Source organism: Anopheles funestus, chromosome 2RL, assembly GCF_943734845.2.
Source record: "Anopheles funestus chromosome 2RL, idAnoFuneDA-416_04, whole genome shotgun sequence".
Lineage (NCBI taxonomy): Eukaryota > Metazoa > Arthropoda > Insecta > Diptera > Culicidae > Anopheles > Anopheles funestus.
In genome coordinates, this window is record NC_064598.1 from 85,333,952 (window position 1) to 85,359,966 (window position 26,015).

At 45.3% G+C, this 26,015-nt stretch overlaps 2 protein-coding genes across 4 annotated transcripts in view; one reads left to right on the plus strand and one right to left on the minus strand.

The window, feature by feature from the left end:
- The first annotated feature begins 53 nt into the window (after positions 1 to 53).
- On the plus strand, positions 54 to 3,090 carry LOC125763793 (uncharacterized). Its single transcript, XM_049427312.1, has 4 exons — positions 54 to 1,122; positions 1,242 to 1,535; positions 1,608 to 1,704; positions 1,768 to 3,090. Exons 2-4 carry the CDS (start codon positions 1,307 to 1,309, stop codon positions 2,423 to 2,425), a joined length of 984 nt encoding a protein of 327 aa, XP_049283269.1. The 5' UTR covers positions 54 to 1,122; positions 1,242 to 1,306; the 3' UTR covers positions 2,426 to 3,090.
- An 803-nt stretch (positions 3,091 to 3,893) lies between these two features.
- LOC125763789 (uncharacterized) overlaps positions 3,894 to 26,015 on the minus strand; it is a 64,185-nt gene continuing 42,063 nt past the window's right edge. For 2 of the 3 annotated variants that reach the window (XM_049427306.1, XM_049427307.1), the window contains 4 exons: positions 18,546 to 19,080; positions 5,597 to 7,493; positions 5,096 to 5,452; positions 3,894 to 5,026 (listed from right to left, as the gene is read on the minus strand). In XM_049427306.1, the coding sequence (XP_049283263.1) occupies positions 4,228 to 5,026; positions 5,096 to 5,452; positions 5,597 to 7,493; positions 18,546 to 19,002 (3,510 nt within the window). In that variant the 5' untranslated portion in view covers positions 19,003 to 19,080 and the 3' untranslated portion in view covers positions 3,894 to 4,227. Of the gene's footprint in view, positions 5,027 to 5,095; positions 5,453 to 5,596; positions 7,494 to 7,871; positions 8,006 to 18,545; positions 19,081 to 26,015 lie in introns of those variants that run through there. The other variant, XM_049427308.1, reaches the window with a different exon arrangement.

Consider the following 26,015-nt stretch of genomic DNA (forward strand, 5'->3'; position numbering starts at 1 on the left):
AGGTTCAATACCTTCTTGGAAACAGTACCTATGTATGTCGAAGATAATCCTTAATACCAACTTTTCCGCCAGCTGAATACATATTTTATACAAAAAAAAATCCCTTTTCGGACATAGACATCAAAACATCAACGAGTCTACGTATACCCACTCATCAGCATCTCATCATGAAAGGCTTTTAACTTTTTAATTAAAATAACAAAAAAAAAACAAGGATTATAATCCTTACATGAGAGAACCACAAAATTCCCAATTAGAAAACTTTCGCCCGCGCCTACTGTAACGACTCCAGCCAAGCTAAATCCACAGCAACAGCGCATCATACCAACCGCATCATCTATTCACCAGACCGTAACGAGGGAGATTTCCATTCACGCAAAGTGCGCTTTTCGCAGTCCCGAAGTGAACAACAGTAAGCATAGAATCCATTCTTTTTCATTGCCTCACCGCACACACACACACACCCACACCTACAGCTGGTGAGGTATGGGTGCACAGGTGCAAAGAATGTCGTCCCTTCTGCGTGCTGTTCTGCGCAATCCCTATTTCCGCTTTCCTTCGTAACGTATCGCGGCAAGGTGAGCATCCGTCCTCAATTATGAAACAAGGACGAACAGAGCAAAACGATTTATGAACCGTCGGTGTCCGGAAGGAAGTAGCGAAAACCCTCTCTTTCTTTGTGTTGGTCTACTCGGTTCCCCCTCTTGCCATTTACCATTTCCGTTTTTCCACTGGGAGGGAAAATACTGTGATGTTTATTTTGACTCATCGTTTCCAATTCCTACATCCCTTTTGCTTCTTGTAGCCACAAGGGACAAGGGAAGGGTACTGGCGTCAGAGCAAACGCGTAATTCAGAAATCAATAAAAACATACACCACCAACATCTACTCCCTGCCCGGTCCAACATTCCGGATTGTGTGGCATGTGCGCAAGGACGCGTGCGCGAATTTACCACACTCATACACTAACACACCCGAACCACGGTATCCTCACCGTGGACTAAAATTTGGTCCCCGCGCATTAACACAACTACGCACAAACAAAAAACCTCTGTGTGGAACTGGACGAATTCCAGTAGTTCTCGAACGAAACGCGTACAACAGGAAGCATCTTTTCTTGTGGTAAGTTGTGTGATTATTTAAAAGATGTGTCTTTAAATCAATTATTGTGCTTTTACTTCAATGCTACAGCACCAGAGTGGACAAAAGAGTGTAAAGTCGTGGTTTTTGTTTCATTGTAGTAAATCCAATCGATTAAAGTGGTACAGAAAGAAGGGGCAAAGTGTCGTTGGGAGTACAGCACATCATGAGTTGCCTCGGGGATTGCCTTGAGTTGGGGCCACCGCCCGATATGATACTGTCGATGCCACCGCCACCGTTGTCATCGTTTCTGTTGCCCCGGAATGCACTGGTGGCCACCAAACCGAACGGCAACAGTAACAACAGTCTGCTGTGCAGTGCAGCCTTCATCTGTGAACCGTCCCTGAAGGCGAACGAACAGTCCGGGATGGAGTTTGTCGAGCTGCCCGGAAATGGTAAGATTAGTGGGAGTTTTACCCTTTGCTTGCCAGTGACTTAAATGAGCCTCACTGTCTAATCTGTTTTAGGAATGGACGATACTTGGGTGCTGGTGTTGATCTCATCCTGTGTCGGAGTTCTTCTGCTTGGGGCTCTTTTAGCAATGGTGGTGCTCAAATGTCGCGAGTATGTCATTACACTCCACGTGCCCTGCTTCAGTTCCTTTACATTTCTCAATTCCATTTTCAGTCGGTTCTGTTTCCGTTGCAGTTCGTTTAGCTATTCGTATCACGATAGCAACTTGAAGCAACCGCCACTGCATGCTCTCGGACACGAACCAACCACCGCGAAGGCGGCAGTATTTATGCCGGGTGGTACGATTCTCTATCCGACCAACCACTTGCACCATCAGCAACCACCGCATCCGGACAATCGTACACTGTGGGCCGCACTGACACCGCACGGCACGCAGCATTTCATCACGGAATCGTACGGTGGCAATCCTGAGGATCACTACGAAGTGATTGACTATGGGCGTAAGCATGAGCAGTACATCCCCTCCGCACACGGTACAATTGTAAAGAGCAAGAACTCGTTCGAAAACTCCGGATTTGTAGACTACGATTACGAGGATCCGACACCGCTGATGGAATCGTACGCACACTTCGACGATATGGATTCGGGTTATCAGGAACCGCAGGAAGTGCTGGGATCGCTGAACCGTGCCGCCACAGCTAGCCGTACCGCCACACTCATATCGTCACCGACACACATCGAGAACCCAAATATGGCACCGCTCAATCTGTATCCCACTATGCTAAGCTCGACGATGGGTCGCAAGATGTACGGTACTTCTGGCCCGGCTGGTGGATCCTTGTCGCGACGAATCAGCGACATTAAGAACTGAGCCGTGTGAAGATGTAGCAGGAATTGACCATCGTGGACAAGATGGTGGCTGAGTGAGAATGGAACTGAACGCATTCCTAACTGACGACATCCTTCCTATATAGTACTTGTGGAGGAGACCTGAAAACCACTCCACTATCACTTCTTTCGTGTGGTGCTGCAACAACTGTTGGAGGCGCACGATCGAATTGATGTGGCGAGAAGAATGTTCCTCTAAGATGGTAGAACAGTGAAATGATTTATAACTACACAGCACGAAACACAATCTATGGCGTGGAGGAAGAAACGCATCTTCATTTACGTACCAGACCGCTTAACAACGTATTACCACACATCTAACTATAATAATTACCATTAACGCATACACACAATGCAAACGCTACACGTTAAAAGAACTCTCTTCCCTTTTTTCCCCCTGCCATCACCGTACCATTTATCATCATCAGGCACTGCAAAACGACTAATGGACAAAACTGTGTCCAGTGGATAGCGATACTTTTGCTTACCGGCTGCAGTGCAGAAAGTGAAATGAGTAGAAATTTAGCATTCGCATTATCAGGGCGCAGCGAGCAGAGGAAGTAGACGTCCAGTCCAGTGATGCGCGACGTACATTTGGTGGGAATTTTAAAAAGCAAGACAACAATAAATATACTACTCTAGATCATATGTGATTGTGCGGTGTTCTCTTAAATTCTATCCCGATAAAACCCAACACGAGCGCTTTTGCTTGGCACGAGCCGTGAGCATGAGTGCCAGGTGTCTTAACTTCAGGAAAAGTAGTAAATCATGATCATCCTTTTCTCTTCCAGCTTCCAAAGGGCACTATTACTTGCGAGAAAAGCTAGTTCTGCCTTGGAGAAGTACTAGCCAAAAATGGAGTCTTGTACACTAGGGCTTTATATAATTAATTATTCATCTTCCATTGCCACGTTTAAAGAACTCTGGGGAGATATTTTGCAGCTTCAGAAGGGTAGCATCTTTCGCACACAAACCAAGGCGAAGGGTCGTCGCATACGGACTACTTAATTCAATTGCACTTATGAAATGAATCAACCATTCGACCGGATCATCTGATGCATGGTAAGTCATCCTTTATAGTTAGATCATCATTAACATCCCAGTTTAGAATAGTTTCCACAAGCAGTAATATCATTGAGTGTATATAAATTGCTGTGCCATAGCAGCTCCAGCAGCCATCTCCAATCCACCAAGCTTCTCTTCTTCTTGAAAGATGTTCTTTCAACATCTTCTTCTTTTTGGCGTAACGACCTCTGAGGTCATGGCGAGACTTATTTTACCACGAATAGCTGGATAGTCAGTCCTTGCTACAAGGGGGACGGTCCGGATGGGATTTGATCCCCGGTCCTACCGTGTGGACCGGCATCGTTTATCACATACACCACCCCTACAACAACTTACAATAGACTTCTATTTATCACCAGATGATACAGTAATGCAACACGTCTGTGTAGGATATTTCAATTCATGTTTTAATTATATTTATTACCACATACATATAGACGACTTTACTTACGCCACGCACTAAAGTACTAACTCTAGACATTTCACACTAGACAGCAATACTGCTGCTGCATCCCATTGAGTTGGAGGTTAGTCAGCTATGGAGGTTACCCGCTGTACTACCGACACCTCGCTCTTTAACTTACCCGCAGTCTACTAAGTAGAACCCTGATCTGTCCTAACGCAACAAAGGTTTCCTGCTGTACAAACACCTTTGCAAACGGTCTGTCCTACCAGCTAATAAGTCTTGCTAAAACCTTCTCCCCTACGTTCCCACCCGGCTCAGCATGCGTTCGCATCGATGTCCATCGAACGATGGGTGGATTTGTTGCGCCGGCACAGTTGCAGCACAATCTCACCCGTTTTGATGCTTTTGAACAGCTTCACCGCCTCCAGATGGGTAAGATCGTGACAGACCTGCCCGTTTACGGCGAGCACCTCATCACCCGCACGCAATCGTCCGTCCTCCGCCGCCTGACCGGTCGGCAAGATACTCTTGATGAAGATACCAAGCGCACCGCGCGGACTATCACGGCCTCCAACAATAGTGAAACCGAGCGACTTCTTGCCTGGACCTTTCTCGAACGTGACCGTATGGAACGAACACAGCGCGGATGATTTCGGGCGTCTTGGCAGGGTGCAGAAGTTACTGGCGGTAGATTTGTCCAGCTCGAGCGAACTGGTACCGCTGCTTGTTTCTGCATCATCGGAGGTAGATGCATGCAGTTCTAGCTTTTCATCATCGCACAGATTCATCGTACTGCGAGCAGTCATAACAAGCTGCGGGGATTGTGGAAGATTGTGAGACTGCTTGCCGACAAGGGATCGGCGAACGACTTTCGAGGACGTGTTGGATGGTTGCGTAGGGGTAACGTTTTTGGTGAACGAACGACGCTTGGCGCAATCGAGCGAGGGTGGCTGCGAGTCCACTTCCGTACCGGGAATGCCATCGCAGGTTACGACCGTGTTTAAGGAAGGTGGCTGAGACTGTTGGGACTGCTGCTGCTGTTTGTAAATCATCGAGAGTGGCTGCTTCGAACGCCGGGGCGTTCCGAGTGTGTTGTACTTGTTACCGTCGATTCTATAAAAGTGGGAAGATAAGGTAATTAGCGATCTTTTCGCGATCAGTCCCACGGAGGAGCATACTTACTTGATAGCAATCGACGTATAGTTGGTAGTATCCTGCTCGGAACCTGTCTCGCTTCCACTGTGATCCGGTCGTTCATCTTCCAAGTACGAGTCGAGCGATATCTTGCGGCTATTGCGGAACAACCGTCGATTAACAGACGGTGGCCTTTGTTGCTGCTGCTGTTGATGGTGGTCGTCGTCGTCTTGGTGATCGATGCCATTTGCTCTACTGCGACAAATGACAAGATCGATGCTAGTGCGGCCAGTACCGCGCCGTGCGCAACTATTAAGCAACTCCTGCACCTGACGCATCGACAAACCACGCAGTCGCTTCCCGAGGATGTTGACAATTTCATCGTTCGGTTTAATCGAACCTTCCCTGTTGGGGTGTACCCAAAAACGGAAAAGAATGGCATTTAGTGTTTAGCTTGTCTATGGGACAGGTTTCTCTAGGTGACCTATCGAACCGGTTTCAAAATTTTATTTTTGACAATGGCGCCAACCACTCTTCCGAATAGCTTACCTGCAAACAAGTCCTCCGGGCAAAACATGGGCCACCTTGTAGCGATTGCTGACCTCACCCTCCGTGGTGGCAATCGGGGTGATGATAATACCCAACCCACTTCCATCTTCTGCGCCCGGTTCCGCCACCAATTCTACCGGCTCGTCCAACCGGATTGTGACCAGCTTAAACTCCTGCGATTCTGCCACACTACCGTTCAGTACCTTGGTCGGTATGTTCGGTATTCTCGAACCCTGTTCGTGGAACACATCGTCCGTCTCGAGGATGGAAGAAGCACCAGATTCATTGACGAGAATACCCGAATCGCCATCTTCTGCGTCCGTGTGGCCAGCACTGCTACCGATCGCAATCACTGTGCCACCACCAACCAGCAGCTCCGTATCAAGATCATCGATCGGATGCTGTTGCTTTACCGTTGGAGCTGTGTCCGGTTGCTTCTCCACATCCTCGTAGACATCATCTCGCGACTCTTTGGAAACGTTCTTCTGGAAATCGGCTAACCCAGGCAGTGCACCGTAGCTCACACTTCTGCGGCTCGCTTCCGACAGCTTCCCGGTGGACTTCTTCAGCGACTTGGTAGCCGACAGATGGTAACCCTTCTGTCCACTCGTACCACCACCACCGTTGTTGGTGGAGTAGATGCGCGAGAAGAGCTTCTGAGTGCGATCGGACATCGCGCGTATTTTGTTGGTAAAGTTGTCCTTCTTCTTTGGCGTCTTGAACGTAGCCGAATTGCTGGACGATAGTTCGCCGTTTGCGGTTTCGTGCTTGAGTGCCTCCAACCGCAACCGATAGGCGGTCTCGATCGGTCCGAGCGTGGAGCGCATTTGAGCAAAACCGTACGTTTCATCGTGATCGGCAGGATCCATCATGATCATGTTCGACTCCGTCGTTACTTCGTCGTTCTTTGGTAGTTCGCTAACTGGACCACTCTGGGTCTTGTTCGCAGCTGCAATTGCGTCACGCTCAACTACGACTGCCACTCGAGCGGTGGAGTGTTCCGTGCTTTGTGGGAATGATAAGCGTCGATCGGTTGTGGTTGTCGGATTAGGACCACCACTGCCCACATCGACGGTGATAGCACGCTTGAGATGGTGTTGGTGGTTCCGTCTCGTATCGGACGACGTTGTCGTCGTCGTCGTCGCTTGGGACGCTAATCGGTGCAGGGTGCTTTGTTGCAGTTCGGCTGATGTGTCGTTTTGTATAGCTACAGCTTCTGACGCTTGGCTGGATGGCGCACGTGTGTCAGATGGCGTCACAGGTACGATCACGTCACCGGTAGAACCGAGAAAGATTAAATCATCCACCGATTTGTATAGCGGATGTCGCACTTTTTGCATTCGTAACGTTGCACTGCTACCAGCGTCCACCGTTGTGGAACCATGCTTCCGTTCTGGCCGTTCTTTAGCGTCGTCTTCCGCTGTCCTCGTTTCCAGACTGATCGGCTGGTAGCACGATAACCGGGTGCTACCGAGTGGATTCTTCTTCTCTCGGTACGGTATCGAACGTTGGCTGAGCGATGGGCTACGACTCTCGATCGTATCGACAATATTGCCGATCGATCGGCTCAGTTGCTTGTAGAGCGAAGAGCTACCGGACGATGCGATACCGCTGACGGACACATCCGCGGTCTTATCGGCACTGGCTCGTTGCAGTATTCGACGCGATACTGGTGTTGTCGTCGTGGCGGGTGTACATGGAAGGGTGTGGCCGGTGGTAGGGGCCGGTGTGCTACCGCCAGTTGTTGCTGCGTTCGCGATCGCTTGCTGCTTGTTTTTGATGCGTATCGGCGAAATGTAACGACCTTTCGAACGCTCGATAACCCGCCCTTCCTCGATGCTGTAGCAGTTGATGCCGGACGAACCGGTGCGCTTTGCCCAGTTGACGGGAGACAGATCTGTGATGCGTTGTTGAAAGAAAGCAGACGGAAAAAAGCACAACATCGGTAAGTATGTGTTTGTTTGTTTGGTTAATTAATCATCAAGGGAGTTTGCGATTAATTTGCTTCCATTGAGAAAGGAATTTGAAAGCAAACTTGTTGCAAAGTGAACTGGTTCTGTATTGGAAGAGAAAAGCCTTTATGGGAGGTTTCTCTGGGTGGACGAAAATTAAATCTCACAATAAGAAAACACACACACACACAACGTGAATAATAAATTATAACTTTTGCGTTAAAAATGTCCCGATCTGGTGTATATGGACCCAGACCAGCCCGTTTTGGTCACCAGAATACGAAGTCGTGAATTTCAGATACACCGAGTCAAAACTTCCTCACCGGAACGGAGTATCCACCGTAAAATGGAGCTGTTTTTTTCTCTGACCATCCAACAAGGTCCACCAGTCCAAACGTGTACGACACAACACACCTCGGCTAAAGGTGAAACAATAATAGTCTCGCAAACAACACGTACATAACTGCGATCCATGTGCGTAGTTGTATAAGCCAGGCTTTCCAATTTCGCGAGAACTACTCGCGCTCTACTTTGTTTGTCCCGTTGTCGTTGCTCTTTTCTTAACCCGCGTTTTTTTGTTGCAAAAGTGCATACGAAGCCATGTCACCGTGTGGCGGGCGTTGTATTTGCATGCCGGGTGAACGCCGGCTTTGCCCCGGAGGCCGACCGTGAACTCGTCGCAACGCATGTCTCACAATCCTTCGTGGAAGTGAGCAAAGCATTTGTCAAAAAAATTCTGACATGTTTTGCCCGAGCTGAAGATGTCTCTTCGTACCATTAAAAATCCCGAACGTTCTTCAGACACTTTTATGGTTCGCAAACTCCCAATTCCCGGATACCTTGAGGCGATACTCAGGAACGTTTTTAGTGATCGTCCTCGTCACAAACAGCAAAGAGGATCCTCCAGACAGGCACCCCAGACACACACACACACGGTATCGTTCAGCTCACAAATCGTTACGATCGTTACACGCGGTACTAAAAACACCACCCCGAATGCGTACGGCCGACTGAAATGGTTTCGTCCACAGACGGACGGGCTCAGGCCTTCGTCAGGTCCATACACAAAGCAATAGAGCGATAAAGCGCAGAGACACTGAGAGAGAGAGAGAGCGAGAAAGTGGCCTCGACGGGTGAAAAAAGAGAGCGATAAGAGAGGCCCCAAACATTGAGTGATCGTCGTCGTGGTTCCTCGGAATCAGCTGCCAACAGGGATGACGTAAACGCGGGAGTCATCCCCACGTTTGACAGACTCTGGCCCCGTACCATTATGTTGAATGTGAAGGAACCGGATGCAATGGAGAATTCCTGTACATGTTTAATATTCCCTCGTAGGATATTGAGTTAGATGTGATCATATTTGCCTACCCCGCCTCTACCCTCATTGAAGTCTTCCACCACTAAGTGTTTGGTGATCTATCGATCGATCCAGTGTCATGGTAGGGCGCGACCAAGTTCGACATGACCCACGGGGTGGTTACTATTCCACAGCCACACCGTGTGGCTGAAAGAAAAGGTGGATAGTCAACGACAATAATAAATTAACATAAATATCCACACCACGGCTCGATCAATTAACAGCTGGTCTGTTGCTGTCGCTGCGTCTCCACTCGTTGAGGGTTCCTAATATGCAAAAAAAAAGGCCAAAGTGCTTACTACACACATTTTGCCTATTTTACTGTTGACTGACAAATCGCTTTGCAGCAGGTAACACGTTCAGGGTGGGAAAGAACATACATCCTACAGCAGGTTTCGAAAGTCATCTGATCGAATCGTTGCCACGGGCATACAAGTGTGAAGTAAGTACAGGTGCAAATGTAAGCCAGGTTGTGTATGTATTTTTTTTTTTTCATTCAAATTTGCAAACATTTCCACCACCTTTTGTTCGCCCCACACGTGTATGACACACTGCGCAAACCAAATTGAAGTGTCGCTAGAAATCAAATACATGTCGAGCTTTGTAGAACGCACAGAAGCAAAGGGTAGTAAGAGTAAGAATAGAAACGTGACCACTTAATTACGCACATACATTCTATTTTTTTTGTCCCTCTGCAGACCCAGACTGTGTGGCAGACATACAAGACAAGAAGAAGAAAAGGGAAACGCGGTTAGAGGAGAATTTTTAAGACTTCTAAATAGCCTCCATCGTACAGATGCGTAACTTATGGTGTGCACGTGTTGGGCGTGAGATAAGACCCCGCGTAGTCCACGGCCATGTTTGTGGTCCAGATGGGGGGGTTTAATAAAATGAGAACGTGCCTTCCGGGAATAGTCAGTTTTTAGAAGGTCGTTCAATTTTGAGAGCAAAACGTTTGGTGGTTTGCGTGTGGTGATAACAAACCATCAAGAGGACATATTGTTTCGTTTTTGTTTGAAAAAGCATGATTTTAGTACAACGAGTCTAACAAAAACAAACTTCTTGTTGTGTCATACAACAAACGCCCCAATGAGTGGCAAAGTGAGCGGAAACTCGAAATAAAATCGATGACTTTCTTCCTGCACAACAAAAAAAAAAAACACAAAATACCAAAAACATACGTACACGCGACGACGCTGGGTGAAAGTGAAAATGTTTATAAATATTAATGTCCTTCTTTTTGGCGTATTTCATCAGTATCACACATCGACCGTATCCGTGTCGTACACCTATGCAGCAAAACCACCAAATCGCAACCATGCTGATCGGCAAACCAGTGCTTGTTATATTATAAAACAGATCACAACAAATGAGTCATAATGTCAAGTCGAAAAACTCTCGTAAAACTTGGCAAAAAAATGCAAGAAACATGCAAGGTCACGCTTAAACTACCACCCCTGGGGGATGGGAAGGACGGTAAAAATGGCAAAAACAGTGACCAATTAATTTATTAAATTAATTATCTTAATCCAATCGTGGGCAATCGAGTTGGTCTCCCTCCCGGGCTTCCATCTAATTCAATAAACAACGATAGAAAAGAAAAGATAGAGAGAGAGAGAGAATAGTCAGGCCACCACGATCATACGGTGCATGATCCAAGGCACGTATAAATCCCTACAAAATTATACCCTGCTCGGAACATGCCACCACAGCAGTTCCACAGTTGGGTAGGTTTTTCGCGATTTTTGTTATTTCCCATCCATTCCGCCAGCCCCGGGTGAAAGGAAAATGCCAAAATACAATCGCGTCACACCCGTTCGTTTGGTGAAGATAAATATAAAACGTTGGCTGCAAAACTCCGCTCGGTTGTGGTGGAAAAAGGAAATCGGAACCTCGGCTGGGATGCAATAAATGGGGAAGTTGATTTGACCTTACGGCAGGTTGCTTGTTATAAGCGACCCGATGTTGCGAAATCCGGCGAGATAAAGCGCTAAACGATCCCGCCGGACACGCCAGCTTGCCTTCGGGGAAGGACGCCTGACGCCTACACAGCAACGGGGCAAAGGAGATCAATTGATCGACGTTCGATCGGACCCGATTTGCTCGTAACTGAATGCCCCTAGGCAAAATTGGTTACAATACGTACCATTTTACAGGCGGATTCTGTGGGTGTTTTACGAGGACAAATAGTTTTTTTTTTATGTCACAAAACTCTACAATTCTTGCAACTATTCTTCTTATTCTGGTATTGTATCTCTTGCACAAAGCAAATGGCATCTTCAACCGGGCATTCGTACATCCAGTATATGGTGGAACCGTTTAAAAGGGAAAGTAAATGCCGTGCCCGACATGTGGCCACGTTTTTATAACTTTAAACTCCTTCGAGCATCTGGTAGAGGCAGTGTCTACCGATAAGAAACGAAACAGGTTACAGCTTGTATGATCGTTGCCGTCGAAAAAGGAAGCTAAATTGAGAGGGCAGAAGAAGCAGACATTTTTTGCTTAATACTATCAGCTTGAGTCACATAAATAAAGAGTTTCTTCTTTAAAGTAGCTTGGTAATATTTAAAATTTGGAGAAATCTTTTTAGTTTTTAAAACAAATTCCTTTTTTTCTGCGTTAAAGTTTTATATTAAACTTTTGTATTTTTCATAAAAGAAACATTTTAGAACAGAATATTTTTTTAAAGATTTACATGTGTTAAAAACATGAAATTAATATAGCAAATCCTTACAAGCTGGAACCATTCGTACTTGTGCCTTTTCTCATGTAGATCGTAAAGAATATAATAGTTAAAACCTTCCCGAAAATGCTTCCAGTTTTCGTACCGCAAACGTAAACGGCCACCAATGCCGCCTTTTTTTTAGCCCTCTGATTAAGGCGATGCGATAATGGCGAAACGTGACGCAAGGAGCATAAAAAAAACATGATCACAGCGCCTCCACCGACCTACACCGAAGAAATTGACCCGAGGCTCTCCGGCATAACAAAAAAAACTCGTTTTCGCATCGTCATCATGATCATCGAACGCACACCATCCTTTTCTTTCTGTGCATCGAGATCGTGCGACTTGGCGGTTTTTGCATGTTTTCCGCTCGTCTGCTGGTTATGTTTTTTTTTTGGAGGTCACTGCGTCGTGTTACATAATGATGGTTGCAGAAATTGGGAGGGAAATGGGTTACAGGTATTCGGTATTGGGAATCCCAATTCTCGTGCACGAAATGGAAGGAAGATGGATTAGTCAGAACACGGTTACTGGTTGGTGGGCCCCAATTTGTTACGGGAGCCTGACGAATCGGATCTCCCGAAACCAGGATGGGTGGGTGATCTATTTCGAGTCTCGCCCCAAAATATCGTGTTAGTTTGTAACAAATTTAATCCACGTGAGTGCAGATCGGTCAGTGACACCTCGAGATGGGGTACCAGACCGAAACACCAAGTAGACCAACGAGGCGTTATGATTAATGGCAAATGATTGCACATTAGCAAAAGTGTGCGATTCGCCCGAAATGTCTCACGGTTGCTTTGGGGACACTTGTAAGAAGCTATTCGCGAAGATTAATTAACAGCTGTCAACTTGAGTGAGAGTCACTACTGTTGCAGGGTACAGGTACAGAGGTGGAATCTCCACTAAACATCCAGCTACTCCAAAAGCTTGACTAAACTGGAAATTTAAAAAAAATGTTCCAAAAGACTTCTCATATGTTTTGGCACGGTATGTCATGTTCAACCAGACGGCAAAAAGAATCACATTTCCCTAAATGGGTTAGATTTATGTTTTCTCCCTTCTTCGATATCGTGCGCGTAGGTGGATGGTAACACTTCAAAACCATTTCTAAGCGTGTGACGAGAAGTGTCCAAACGCCAGATCGTCAAACGAACGTCATACGGTGTTTTTTGTTTTTTGCGCAGATGAATAAAGTAATTTATTGCTCGGCTTTATTGTCCATCAAGCGCTAATGTGATGCTGCTGAGCAGATTTTGTTCGTTCTTCTCTGAAAACAGTATACGAAGCGGTGGCATTCAAAATGACTTTTTGTACATACGAGCGATTCCAAATTCAGCTTGATCGTGGGGTATTGAAATAATATTTAGATAGTATCTGGGGAAAGATTTAAATAAAAGAATAGGCTATCAAACTGCTCTTAATACGCTGCTGATCAATAGTTCTTGTTAAGATATCTCCTCTTTTTGAAATTGTGATAGTGAAATAGTAAGAATCAGTCTATTAGTTTTTATTTGCCTGATAGACAACAAGGGTAACAACAGGTAGTATAGCCGTGCGTGAAAGACAGCTCATAGTGGCACGATCGAATATGAGTTCGAATCTCAACGATCATTATTTGAAGAAGGAAGGTAATAACCAGTAGCAGAAGAGAATAATTATAATAAAATGCAATTGCGCATACTTCTTCCATATTGCTATATTCCCGTTACTTCCTTAGCCCATGTTATAGAAATAATGCTCCAATTAAAGAAATTATTGCGTTCTAAGCACACGATCACGCATAACAGGTGCACGACAGATTCTATCTGCAATTGATATAAAGAGCATTAACAGCACTCTTCTTTGGTAATTACAACCGGTTATATTGTATTACTACTTCTCTAACCACAAATGTCCTACCAGATGTCATCTGGAAGGGAAAATAAAAAGTACACACAATCCGACGTCGACATCTTCGCTTCAAACACATCAAAACATTGTACTCGAATGGTAACATAATCCTCACGAGATAGTAAAAAGGTAGAGATGAAGAAGCAAGCAAGCAATTCGCCTGCGTTCCAATAAAACTGGTAGTGGAATTTCTCAAGAACCAGCGATCCTCACCAGTTTGTCGCGAACATCACCAGCTCGAACTCCCGTCGGATAGGCTGCGGCAATGGCGACATCGACGATGAGCACGTGAGTTATTAGCATCTGTCAGTGGGAAAACGCAAACGAATTACGACAGGAAATGGGGGCCTTTTTATGTTTTTTCTACTGCAATGTTGTGTGTATGTGTATTGCTTGGAAAGATATGTTGACAAATGTGGTTGGATTATTTATATAGAATTTATTCCCGGTGGCATCCGGACGGGAGGTTAGAGCGTTTCGTGATGGAGAAGGCGCCATCACAGCACCGTCTGTGCTGCAGGAAATATTCTTTCATCAAACGATGCTTGTCTTCTTCATGTAAAGATTGCGATTGCTTTGGAAGAGAGTTTTTTTTTGCAACCGTAGAAGATTGTTGCAACTCATTGAGGTTTGAATTGATGTCTTGATGGATCGTTGTAGTTTTGGTAACCGTTTTAAACTAATCGAAGGCCACAGAACTACCATTCCGCACGGTCATTACACTCCGCTCAGTTCACCATGCGGCCGAGTTCGTCCGCGCCGTAATTGTAGCTTCCTTCCAAATTTGCATTCTTCACATACTGTACACGATCCGGTACGGCACCTTAGGATTGGTGAAGGTGACCGGACACCAGCGATGCCGAACGTGCAGGAATTCGTTTGAACTACGCTGGTGCATCCTTTCATACACGGTCTGCATTACACGCGTTCGCGCGGCTGCACTAATGATTATGATTACCCTTTTTTGTACGTCGAGTTAACGATTAGGCAACCAGTGCACCATTATGAATCGTACCATGGTACCAAAACGAGCGTTCCCAAACGAGATGGACTTTCAGGTTGAAGATCTAACACACGGTGGGTTGCGAAGCAATTTTGCAACGGAAAAACACGATCGCGAAATAAAGCAGTGAGATTTGCAGCAAAACGATCTCATGCATCGTTCTTGATCAAGGCATGTTGTAACCTTGTCTAATTTGACGTTTTTTTGTGACGTATGAAATATAGTGAAATATAGTTTTTTGGGTGGTAGAAGAATAACATAATTGTATGCGAAATTATGATGATGAAGAGGTCTCTTAGGTGAAGAAAAAATGGACCGTATCTAGGATTAGTTTCGATACCTGCATCTTAAGCACAATTATTGCTCGTTAGCGGATCAATTTAAGCCCGGTCCGGTGAATTGATAGATGAACCGTGGGTCATCCACGGCAAAGCGGTACACAAGACAAATCCGCTATGTGGCCTTCTCTAATTAAAGCACTTATCATGTTACGGCCGTTTTAGGAAGCATGTTAACCACTGAACAGAACAGTCCAATGCAGTCGAACCGATACGGGAGAAACGCAACAAGATCCACGTGTCGGTAAGCTGGACATAGGTCATCATCATTACTAAAGCACATTCTTTCCCGTTCGCCCAGAAACTTCCGAAACGGGTCGGGGATTAAAGCAAACCCTAGCAACAGCAACAACAACCCTTTGCCTCCCACTACAAGCAGCTGGTTGGTTTGATCGGTCATTACAAGCTGTAATAGCTGCAAACCCAGCCTGACCCACATTGTACGACTGAATGGAGAGGCTTTACTTCCTTCCTGCAAAACACATTCGCTGCGGCTTATTTTCTTTCGTCGCCCCGTAGAAAAGGTTGGAATGCTTCCAACAGGAACAGAGCATTCCGTTTCCTGCTTTGCACACCCACACGTGTGCCCGGTCGGATGTTAACGGACGCCGGTGCTGAGATTTCTTCATGCACGGAACATACCGTACCGGTAGGTTGTGCGCCAGGGTTAGTTGTACGTGCCCAGTTTCAATTACAGCTAGAGCGAGTATTTTATTCGCGCTAGGCAGAGCAACTGCTTCGGTCGGTTAAATCGTTTGAATTGGAACCAATTTTCCTCGGAAGGTTGCATTTCACCTTTTTCACCTTCCCCCCCCCACCCTTTCAACTTTTCTTTTCCCCCTTTGATAGGGTCAACCGATCAATTTCGACGAGTGCATTTAGGTGGAATTGAGATCACACGATTGCTAAGGTAGGAGGAACACATTCTACTCCGAAACGTAAGGTAAATACCTTTTTTTGTGTGTAGGGAAGGAAAAATCACTTATCAGCCAACACTGTGGCACTGGGAAGCAAACCAGGGTAGGAAGTATTTTACACTTTCCTGTCGAATTTCTAGAGCACAGGGGGCGTACTGGGCGCACGTAAATGGAAAACGATTCAATCCGGACGCGGTTCAGTAGGTTAATGGGCGGTCGTGGAAACGTGCAACATTCATCCCATTCGCCCCACCTCGACATGGACAGTATTCTGCCCTTGGGTGAACAAATTGAATTAATAAGGTTAAACCGTTTTATTGCACTTCGATGGGTTGAACGGTGCCCAGTTAAAACTGTAATCGGTGCAGTGTACACTCCCGAAACGGATCACGGGTCAAGTGTTTCTGGTGTAGAAATTTTCCAACTCTTCCCCATATTTTGAGGGTTTTACCCCAAAAAAAGAAAACACACACAAAGATTACTAAATAACTCATTTCCATTTCTCCATTAATCGGTGGTTATCGGAAGGTCTGGTTGTGGCAGGGCTATTAAAAACTTTTTGGTTGCAGCATCAGAAATGCATTACATCATCGTCAAGGGGGAAGCTGATAAAAACGGCCCAAATCTTGGCAAATAGGTTCAATAAAGCATGCAGCAACATCGGTCGTTTATTAATCAATCCCCAAAAACAGGTTGATTTCGAGGTGAATAAATTTTGTAGACCATATTGGGAGCTGAAGCCGATAATACATCCAGCTAACTTGACAAATGGGATAAATCAATGGCAATGTCGGGTTTTTAGTCTAATGTGTATTGTGATAGCATACTTCCTGGCGCTCCGAACGAAAGGCTTTTATGTATTAAAGCGGAGCGATAAGCTCATTTGTTTATTTTGTAACCAAATGTGTTTATGCAGCAACAATTTAGTGCCTATATTCAAACATGAAACTGCATCTAACTGCCTAGAATTGGTTCCAAACTTCCGTACATAGACTTTCTTCCATCCAAGACATCACCCAAACATGGCCCACTGACCGGGAGATATGTCTGCAGAACAGAGGCAAACAATAACATCCGTTAAATAGGGCACTTGTTCCTTGCTTTTGTTTTGAAATCGTTTTTGTTTCATATGCCTGCTTGTTTTGTCCTCCCTTTCTGGCCATGTCGTGGACTTTGCATGGAGCGACCTGAGCGACCAGTGTTTGGGTGTAAAATATGCACACCCGACCTGAAGCCTAAGGTCCAATCTTGCATGACAATGACCGACGATGCATGGGCTTTGGTTCCCTCAGAAGCTTCCACGCAGAGTTTCACCTGCAGGTACACATTAGGTCCGGTGCATTCACATCATCGTGTGATTTATGACGCTCAGCATTCTCCACAGTACACTGGTGCTCTGGTTCCGTGAAGTTCCTGTTCCACTTTCCATCTGTGGAAAGTGGAATACCGATGTGAAAGACCGAAATTCGGCTCCACAATTTACTTCCAGGGATACGTTTTTACTCTACTTAGCGCATTCTTTCCTGGACTAATTCCTTCCAGTATAGAAAAGCTGCCACGTTCATAACCACCTGGCTCAGTTCGATCTTGAACTTCCCTGGTGCGTCAACCTGTCGCATAATTCATAACGCGCGCTTCCAGTTCGTCATAAATTTGGCTATTTTATGCGAATTTTATGCGACACCGTGGTCGAAATGACACACCTAGCAACCCGCGACGATTCGTAGGCGGTGGCATTCTGTTCAGTCACCAACCAAATCATCTTCCGCCAGAACGCAAACTGCCCACGAACGATCACGCTACAAAACGCGATGATCTGCCTACAGTAATGGGCACGCGCGAGCCATATAAAAAAAAAACGCAAGGCAGAAGCAATTAAGCGAACAAGTTCATCCATTTCGGATGCGATCGCGAATCTACTGCTGGGTGCGTAAATGAAGGAATCAAGTCATGTGTCACGCCGAACGCGTGTACGGAAGATTAACGATGAAATATGTGCGGCTGTGTGAGGGTTTCTGGGGGAGAGATCATGGTACGGGATGTTACACTCCCGGTGAGATCGCACCGGGAGGTCATTAGGATGATCAGTGGCGAGTTCTTGTGAGGGAAACATGCACGACGGCCACGCGACGATAAGCCGTCACGGCAACGTAATAATTAGCGACCAGAGGCCATTAGGCTATTTTTAAATCGTTCAACAAGATCAATGTGGTTTGTAAATATTGAAGCCAATATAAAACCTTCATTTAAATTCTTTCATGAATTATCTAAATTTCACTTTTGGGCCCAATATTATGCCACTGTGCAAAATGCCCACCTACTGGAAGAAGCTAATTTAAGATTATCGTGGACCATCCGTGGAGACGCCGGACAGACGAAGATTGCGTTCTTCCTCAATCTAGCGGACGATGTCTGTTTAGAAGACACAAGCCAATGGCGTGTTCTTAATCCGCACGAACCCCAGCAGAAACACAGCTGTTGTACGCGGTTTGGACCTACACGCCGTGCTACGAGTTTCCGATTTCGTCCCATTTGAATGCAGCCGAAGGCACATTGGAAGAGTTGCGTGTGAACAACACCCGTGTGCGATCCAGAAACGCATTCGATTGTTTCCGATCGTTAAGCTGTCAACGAGCCCAAAGGCAATGGTAGATTTTCGGTACCCAAAATGGTTCACTTCCTGTTTGATGTTTCGAGAAGGATTTTGCGGTTAAAAATAAACCCAAACATCGGATATTTGCAACTTTCAATCTTGAAGACTTACCTATACGGGATTTCCTTGGCGTTGTGGCAGTACCGGACTGAAGCATCTTGTGTCCACCAGCACCGTTGCTGCCACTGCTACACTTGCTGTCACTGGTGTAGGAAAACGGAGAGCTGCTGGAGGTACACGTGCTGGACGAGTTGGTGGTTGACGGTGAGGACCCACTCGAACTGGACGTACCGGACGTGGTGGAAGAATTGGATGGGGAATTGGATAATCCAACAGCCGGTACGAGCAGCTCCCCGTGTCCACCACCGGCTGGATTCATCCCAAAAACGCCACCCCCATCACCTGCACTTCTTCGCCGGATCGTTGCCCCGATGGGACGATCATGATCGTGAAGCAGCAGCAGCCCGGACGGTTCATTACCGCCGTAGACATTCCCGGACTCGGAGTGTCGCAGCGGGGACAGGCTGAGCAGTTTCGGTGACTCGGTCGATCGTTTAAACCATCTCATCTTGCCGGCCAATTATCGCATCGGGTCCGGGCTGAACTGTTTGTCGTTAGCGTTGCGGCGGCGGCTGGTCGATAAACTCTGCGAAAAGCGAAAAAAGAATTGCAACGAAGGAAACATTTAGAAAGGTGGACGAAATTAGACGAAAGGGAATGGAAATGAAAATGTTTTAACCGACGAGTGCCAAGGAGCTCTCAGTGAAGCAGTTTAATTGAATTCATCTTTATAGGCACAATAAAAAGTGTATCTTTAAGCGATCGTTACACTGCGACATAACTTGCATCAGCAGGGTTGAGAGATCGCTGGGGGTGAGTCCTGGTTGTGGTGATTCTCCCGATAGGTAGCATTCGCTGTTAATGACAGAGGACTAACACACACACACACACACGTCCTTTGGTGTAAACGAACGCGCACATTGCAGTCGCCCAATGAACCTATGATTATCGTCCGCTCACCATAATTGACGTCGTAGTTAGTTTGCTTTACCGGTAACTTGTGTTGCTCATCCAAAGGTACGTACCCCGTGGTGGATGGTTTACTATTTTCTGCTAAACAAACGCTCAATATTACGCATTGCAACAACCACAAAAAACACATCAACAAGAAGGAAAAATGTGTCGTACTAAGCACTTCTCAATGTTTATGCCACTGGGAAAGAACAAAGCGGCAATGCCGAACAAGACACGTATAAAGAAACTACGCAAAAAGAATGGCAAACTACCTCAATGCACCTGATCGTTTGACGATGTAGTGAAGAAGGTCCCCCAACTGTCCCGTGGAGGGTATCGGATCGGGTTGGATGGATTTATTTCTACAACTCCCTCGAACAGAACCCTGAACGCAATATACACACAACGGGATCATCACGGGAACTCTCCGTTCCAGTACGAATGTCAACATAATGGTGCCTTTTTCTAGCCATCGGCCTACCATTGGTAGCGGGGAGTAATAAAACACCGTTGGACTTTACGGTGCAATTAGTACGCGTTGGACGGCGTAGCGGTCACTCATCAGTGTCAGTGCAGACGGTTGATCAAGTTGCAGCAGGTGGTGATTTATTGTTGCAACTACCATTCGTGGCGTTGTTTGGGTTGGAGTTGGGGAGGATCGAGTGCGAAATGTAGTTGCACCATTTAGTACAATTAGCTGAAGATGGTACAGTAACGACTTTGGTTAATTAATGACAAGCCGTTAAAGACATCAGAAGCCAAAGAAATCGCCTGGATGTTGGAATGTTTATTTGTTTTAGGGTGTCTGAAGGCGACACAAAAGAATTCGTTCGTGCTGTTCAAGGTATTATGAATTCGCGATGGGTTTTGTGTAATGCATGTTAAACTGAACGGGCAGCTCAGTTCTATGGAATGTAACGCATATCCTTATTGTTTGGAGATATTAATAGACCATAGAAATGAAAAAGAGTAGAGTGTATAGGTCACATATTTTTACATAAATACATAAAGTCACTGAATGTTGAGTAAAAAAACGTACAAGAACAATAATATCTCTCAGCAACACCGCGAAAGAAACATTCAATTTCGTTAGGACCATTTAATTGCAATACCGCATGACGACAACTGAAATAAGATTCTTTCCTCACCTTCAATCCAATTATCCACAGTGCCGTCCAAATAAATCATAAAACAGTCCGAAAAAAATCAAACGAACTGAAAAGTTCTCCCCATGTGTTTGCCAATTACAACGTTCGGACATTTTATATCACGCAAAGCAATCTGACAGACGGAAACGAACGATGAGCGATCGGTGTATGTTCCTTTGGGGCTACATCGATCTCCCTCTTTTGACAGGCATCGAATTGTGGGCTCAATTGCTGCGACATCTTCCCCAACTTCTTGAAAGATGGTGGCTTAACCAGTGTGGAACCCATTTCGCCTAATGGGTTCCACACATTCGGTCACGGGTAAAAAGATTTATTGCACAGCGTATGTCTTTTCACGGTATCGCCCACGCAGGAATTTCTACCAAGGAATGGGAAAGGACTTTATCTGGTGGACGGGATCTTGGCGAGAATTTTAATGAAGAACGTACAACGCACAGCGTGGACATCCGCTTTTGTTGGAACAGTGATTCACCGACGAGGTTCGAGCAGGATGAAGTTAAATGAAATGCAAGGTACATGTGAAACAACACCCATAAAGTAATGTTGTTTATTAATCAACTGATGAAATAGTACCCATAAATAATCGCACCAACTATCGGCAGGATCGATCGTTAAGGTTGGGACGAAATTGCACTTGTACCTTCGGCATGCTAAAAGCTTTAAGCGGAAGGATTTTCCCTTCATGGTCATTTCTCTTCCGCGGGTTGTGATGGGCACTTGGGCGAGCCTTACGACAACAAAACACCGAAATGCACGGATTAAGTTCTTGGAGCTCGGTAGTCTTTTGTGCACCGTTGACAGCGCAAAAGGATGATCGAGTGAGTCTGTCATCGGTCGGTTGGTAAGGTTGATCGGCGCCGGGATGAGGTGAATGTTTTACACACGCCAAAACAAGTTTTACACCACTCATTCTCGATGGTTTCATGTTGGAGCAGGATGTTTCCTGAATGCTATAAAAATTTATATGATTTTGAGAAAAAAAAGCAGCGCACACGAAGACATCATCTCGATCCGAACGAACCATCCAACCTGGGGAAACGTTAGAAACCAAACCGGAAATGAATCGGATTACGCAGAATGAAACAACCAAAACGATCTTAACGATTTTTCTTCCAGCTCTTGTGTATGCTTTCGAAAAGACGAGCAAATCTTTTAAAAGCCATAAAACAGAAAACTTGTTAAGACACTTAGAACCATCACCCGGAGCCACGATGGAATGATGAAACCGGAAAACGATTTCGATGCGTTGGTGGTGGATGCAATGGATGCACTTTGCTTCGGTGGGCTTAAATCGGTTGTGAACACCACCACGTGCCAACCGTAGGACCGACCAGTGATGGATGGTAATCGATCGATCGTTCCGCTCTGGAATTAATCCTCTTGGTACGGACCTATTTGTAGAAGGTGTTAAAGGTAGGCAAAAGCGCATTAGATGCGTTCTACGATAAAACGCCTTTCTTGTGGTGCTTATTAGCAAAGTAAAAGCGTTTGCACATTAGGATGATATCGCAAGCACCATAAATCGTCACGATCGTTCTAGTGGATTAATTGAAGATGGGTTTGGTAAGAAAGGAGGCCATAATGGTGCATCTTGTTAAGTGAATTGATTCACGAGATGTGGAAATAGCTAAAAAGTATGCTAAACAAATAACCGTACCCGTGCATGGTATGTTGGCGCCTAAAGTTAGGCTAACACAAAACAATAAAGGAAGGTTTGATGTTTATTTAATTTGGTATGAATAACATTAACAAACTATCGCTTTGGTAATTTAGTGGAAAATAAAATTAAGATGAAAACGAGACACATTTCACTTTTTACAATTAGGTACACATTTAACCTAACTCCAATAAATCGCATAATCTTGTCAACTTTGAGCGAAAGGCAATTACTTTCCTTATTAAGCAATCAATTAATTAGCCTTGCGCTAAATCATTTCCGCCTGACGTGCCCTTACCAGGCTGGAAAAGCAAGCAGTTTGGAGGAGAGTGATAAATCAGCAAGAAAAAAAGTTCACCCGTGCAATGTGAGGCTTTCATTTTCCCGAAACCACCCGGGTGATAAAATGCCGGACGGAGGTTATGGAGCCGTCCCATTTGCACGTTTGTTTTGTGGATGGCATTTTTCGTTGCACCATCGATAGCTTTCTCTAGCCTCTAACCTCTGAGATGTGGTTTGGCCCGGGGTCGCGGTTTATCTCGCCACCAAACCGCACACATCACGGCACTGTCTCCGCACTGTCAACATCTTGTACGCACGTGAACCGTTTGCAGCAGCGCGGGAGACCGTGGGGTTTGTGTAATTTTCGGCACATTCCATTGGATAGTTGTGTTAAAAGTGAAACGATTGTCGACAACAAAGTGATAGCAATGGATGCCTAGTGGACAATGTACGAGAGGGTCGGTCACGTGTAAATGTGCATTTTTTTCTTCTCCACCATCCACCAAAACTATCTGCAAACAAAAACGCAATGTGCGTCAATGTGGAGAAAATTTGTTTAAAAATTTGTACATGTCGTGGGATGCTTTCAAACCCCGATTGATTGACACACGTTCCATGGGAGTAGATAAGTTGGATTTTGGTTTGGTAATAAGTACCGTAACTTTACTGACACATTGCATAATGAAGCAGTAGCGAAACAGCAGCAATGGAAACAGACATTTAATATTGCCGGAAAGGACAGTGAACGGTGCATGTGGTACATTTTGACACGTTTTTCCTGATCCATAGGGTGTATGAACTGATAGATAGAGAAAGAAAGACAAAAAAAACTACTAGAAAACTTTATTTGACACGACACGTGGGCTACGAACCTTTGAAAGGTTCTCCTGGAGGGCATTAGCTGACTATCAAAAAGGTAAACCTGCTCAGTGGACGCTAGATGCAAGCCCCAGGTAAATGCCTTTCACCATCATTCCTCAATGGAAAGTGATATTATTTACAATCAGCCCTGCAGCTGGGCGTTGCGATGAAGAGAGGCTTTATACGTTGGTGTATACACAAACTTTGTACGCGATATAAAACGAAACGGGTTGAGGTGGGAAAGCAGTAATAGCAGTGCAGAATAGTACAATGAGTTTGACACCCCTGGTGAACAGTCTAGACAGCCTCATACTATGGCGAAGTTTCCAGTTACAAATAGTGCCTGGACTCTGTATTCGTAGGAGGTTGTCCCACCGGCCTAATCATTCAGATTGGCAGGTATTATGCGATTGAATCGCATTGTACAGTATGAACAACATGGAAACTGTCCAACAGCCAGATGCAGACAGAGCGCGGCGGGTTCAAATGGAGGTGGAACTAGAAGTTATCGTAAGCGTGCACGCTATACAAAGTTGTGCAACAACTGTGCCAGAAGTTCAGTGAACCTGGTAACACCGTAGGAGTTACTAGTTGCTGTTGGGGATGTTTGCAGATTTTGGAAATCACCTTGCCAACGAGCCAGATGGCCCGAAGGGTGCAACCAACGAAACAGCTCCCATGCTAAGGCTATTTGAATAGCAACAGTAACCTCCACAGGGTACCAAAAGCTAACTATACAAAAACTAACCCGCTCAAACATTCCAAGGATTTCTTGTGGGGAGATCTAGTCGGAGGAACGCCACAGGAGGGAAACATATTGGAAATTGAACCGGTGTGCGGGTTTGTGGACCTGAATACTTACAGGCTGAGATATTCATCAATAGCTTGTGGTATGGATGAAGTGCTCCCTTCCCTTAGCGTCCATTAAACGTTGGTAATGAACATCGCCATTTTACGATCATGCGTGATCGTGTCGCTCCATTCGAACGCAGGCAAAAAAAAACACTCTCCATTAGGTGGTTCGAAGATTTTTAGCCAGCACTGATAAGAATAGTCTGTAACGTGCTCAGTAGCTTAATCGCGCAAGCGGAGAAGGTTAAAATGTCGGTAAAGTTAATTGACTTGAAATTTTTGAGAAAGTACGCTGCGCTCTTCTGCTTTTCGGTTGAAAACCAGTAGCAAACATAAAACCGGCTGTCTGCTATTTCGGTTTGCAATAATTTCGAATTCTAATTGCCGCCGCTTATCTCGCTCCCAGACGCTAACCAGATGAGCTGCCGGCTAATCAGGACGCTTGGAATATGGCGGTATGACCGAATGGCGTACGCAGATGGCATCCCTTACGGGGACGCCGCTTTGGGAGTAATTGGCGAATAAGCATTCGGGCAGAATGACGGTGTCCCGATTAAGAACCATAAATTGCCAAACGATGTGTTTTTGTTTTTTTTTCTTTCTTTTCTTTAGTGCCTGAATGGGAAGTGAAAAGCTCTTAAGCGGTTGGTTCTTTCCGAACTTTCGGTAGCAACTTTCAAATTGATATTTCAATTATTAAGCTATTAGCGAGTGGAACAAAAAGATTGGCAGTCAATTTTCGGCGTGTTGTACCTTATTGAGTGGTTTAGAACAGGTTTTCCATTCCCTTTGCGGTTCTCCAGTATAGCGAAGATGTGCGGTATTTTCTGGGCATGATTTAATTTTTGTCTTGTATAGTTCCTACATCACGATGGGAAACAACAAATTTAAACCTATAAAAGACAATGTTGCTGGAACGTAGAGGTGTTTATAACACAAGTAGAAGAAGCGAATCGTGATTCGATGCGGGCGCCAATAATTGTTTTAAGCGAAATTGGTGCCTATCAGCATCTTTGGGTTTTCGGAATTCTCTGACTTCTTCTCTGCACCCTCCGATGGACCAGGACACATCACTCCATCATGTCGTTGGAGGGCTACCAGTGTTTCAAGTCGGCGCCTGGCGGGCATTTCGAATCAAGCTGTAGCTCGCATCACCTTCAACGGCTCATATTTTGAGCTGGGATGGGAAATCACGCGGAATTATAATGGTGTGGCGTTTGGTAATTTGAAAATTGGTCCTCACCAAAGCAGACGTCTATGTTAGTGGCAGTGCATCATCAAGTTGTTCGTGCTTGCAAGAAGTCGTGGAGACGGACATGCTGTTTAGCGATTTCTTTTATAGGAACTTTCATGGAAAAATTTCAAATAAATCATTAGAAGTTTTTTATGTTATCTGGAGAGTACAGAAGCTCTTTTGAGAAAGAGCTTAGTACCGTCACCAAATCTACAACTTGATAATGATCTCCAAAAGTGGTGTTGTTCCGAACGCTGATCCTAACGCTGATACGCAACGAACCGTAACAGTGAATGTTAGTGAAGAAAAATAGCATTGTAATTAACACCCAGAAATTGAATCACGGTAAGAGGGAAAATTGAAAACGATGATGAAAGGAAAAGCTGTCTGTGTCGCTACGGTCAATGATAATCTCCCGTGAAATTGTAAGCGTCTAATGGATGTATTATGATCATTTTTCAAATGAGCGATGAGTTCCGTCATGCGTTGCAGCGAATTAAAAAACAATTAAT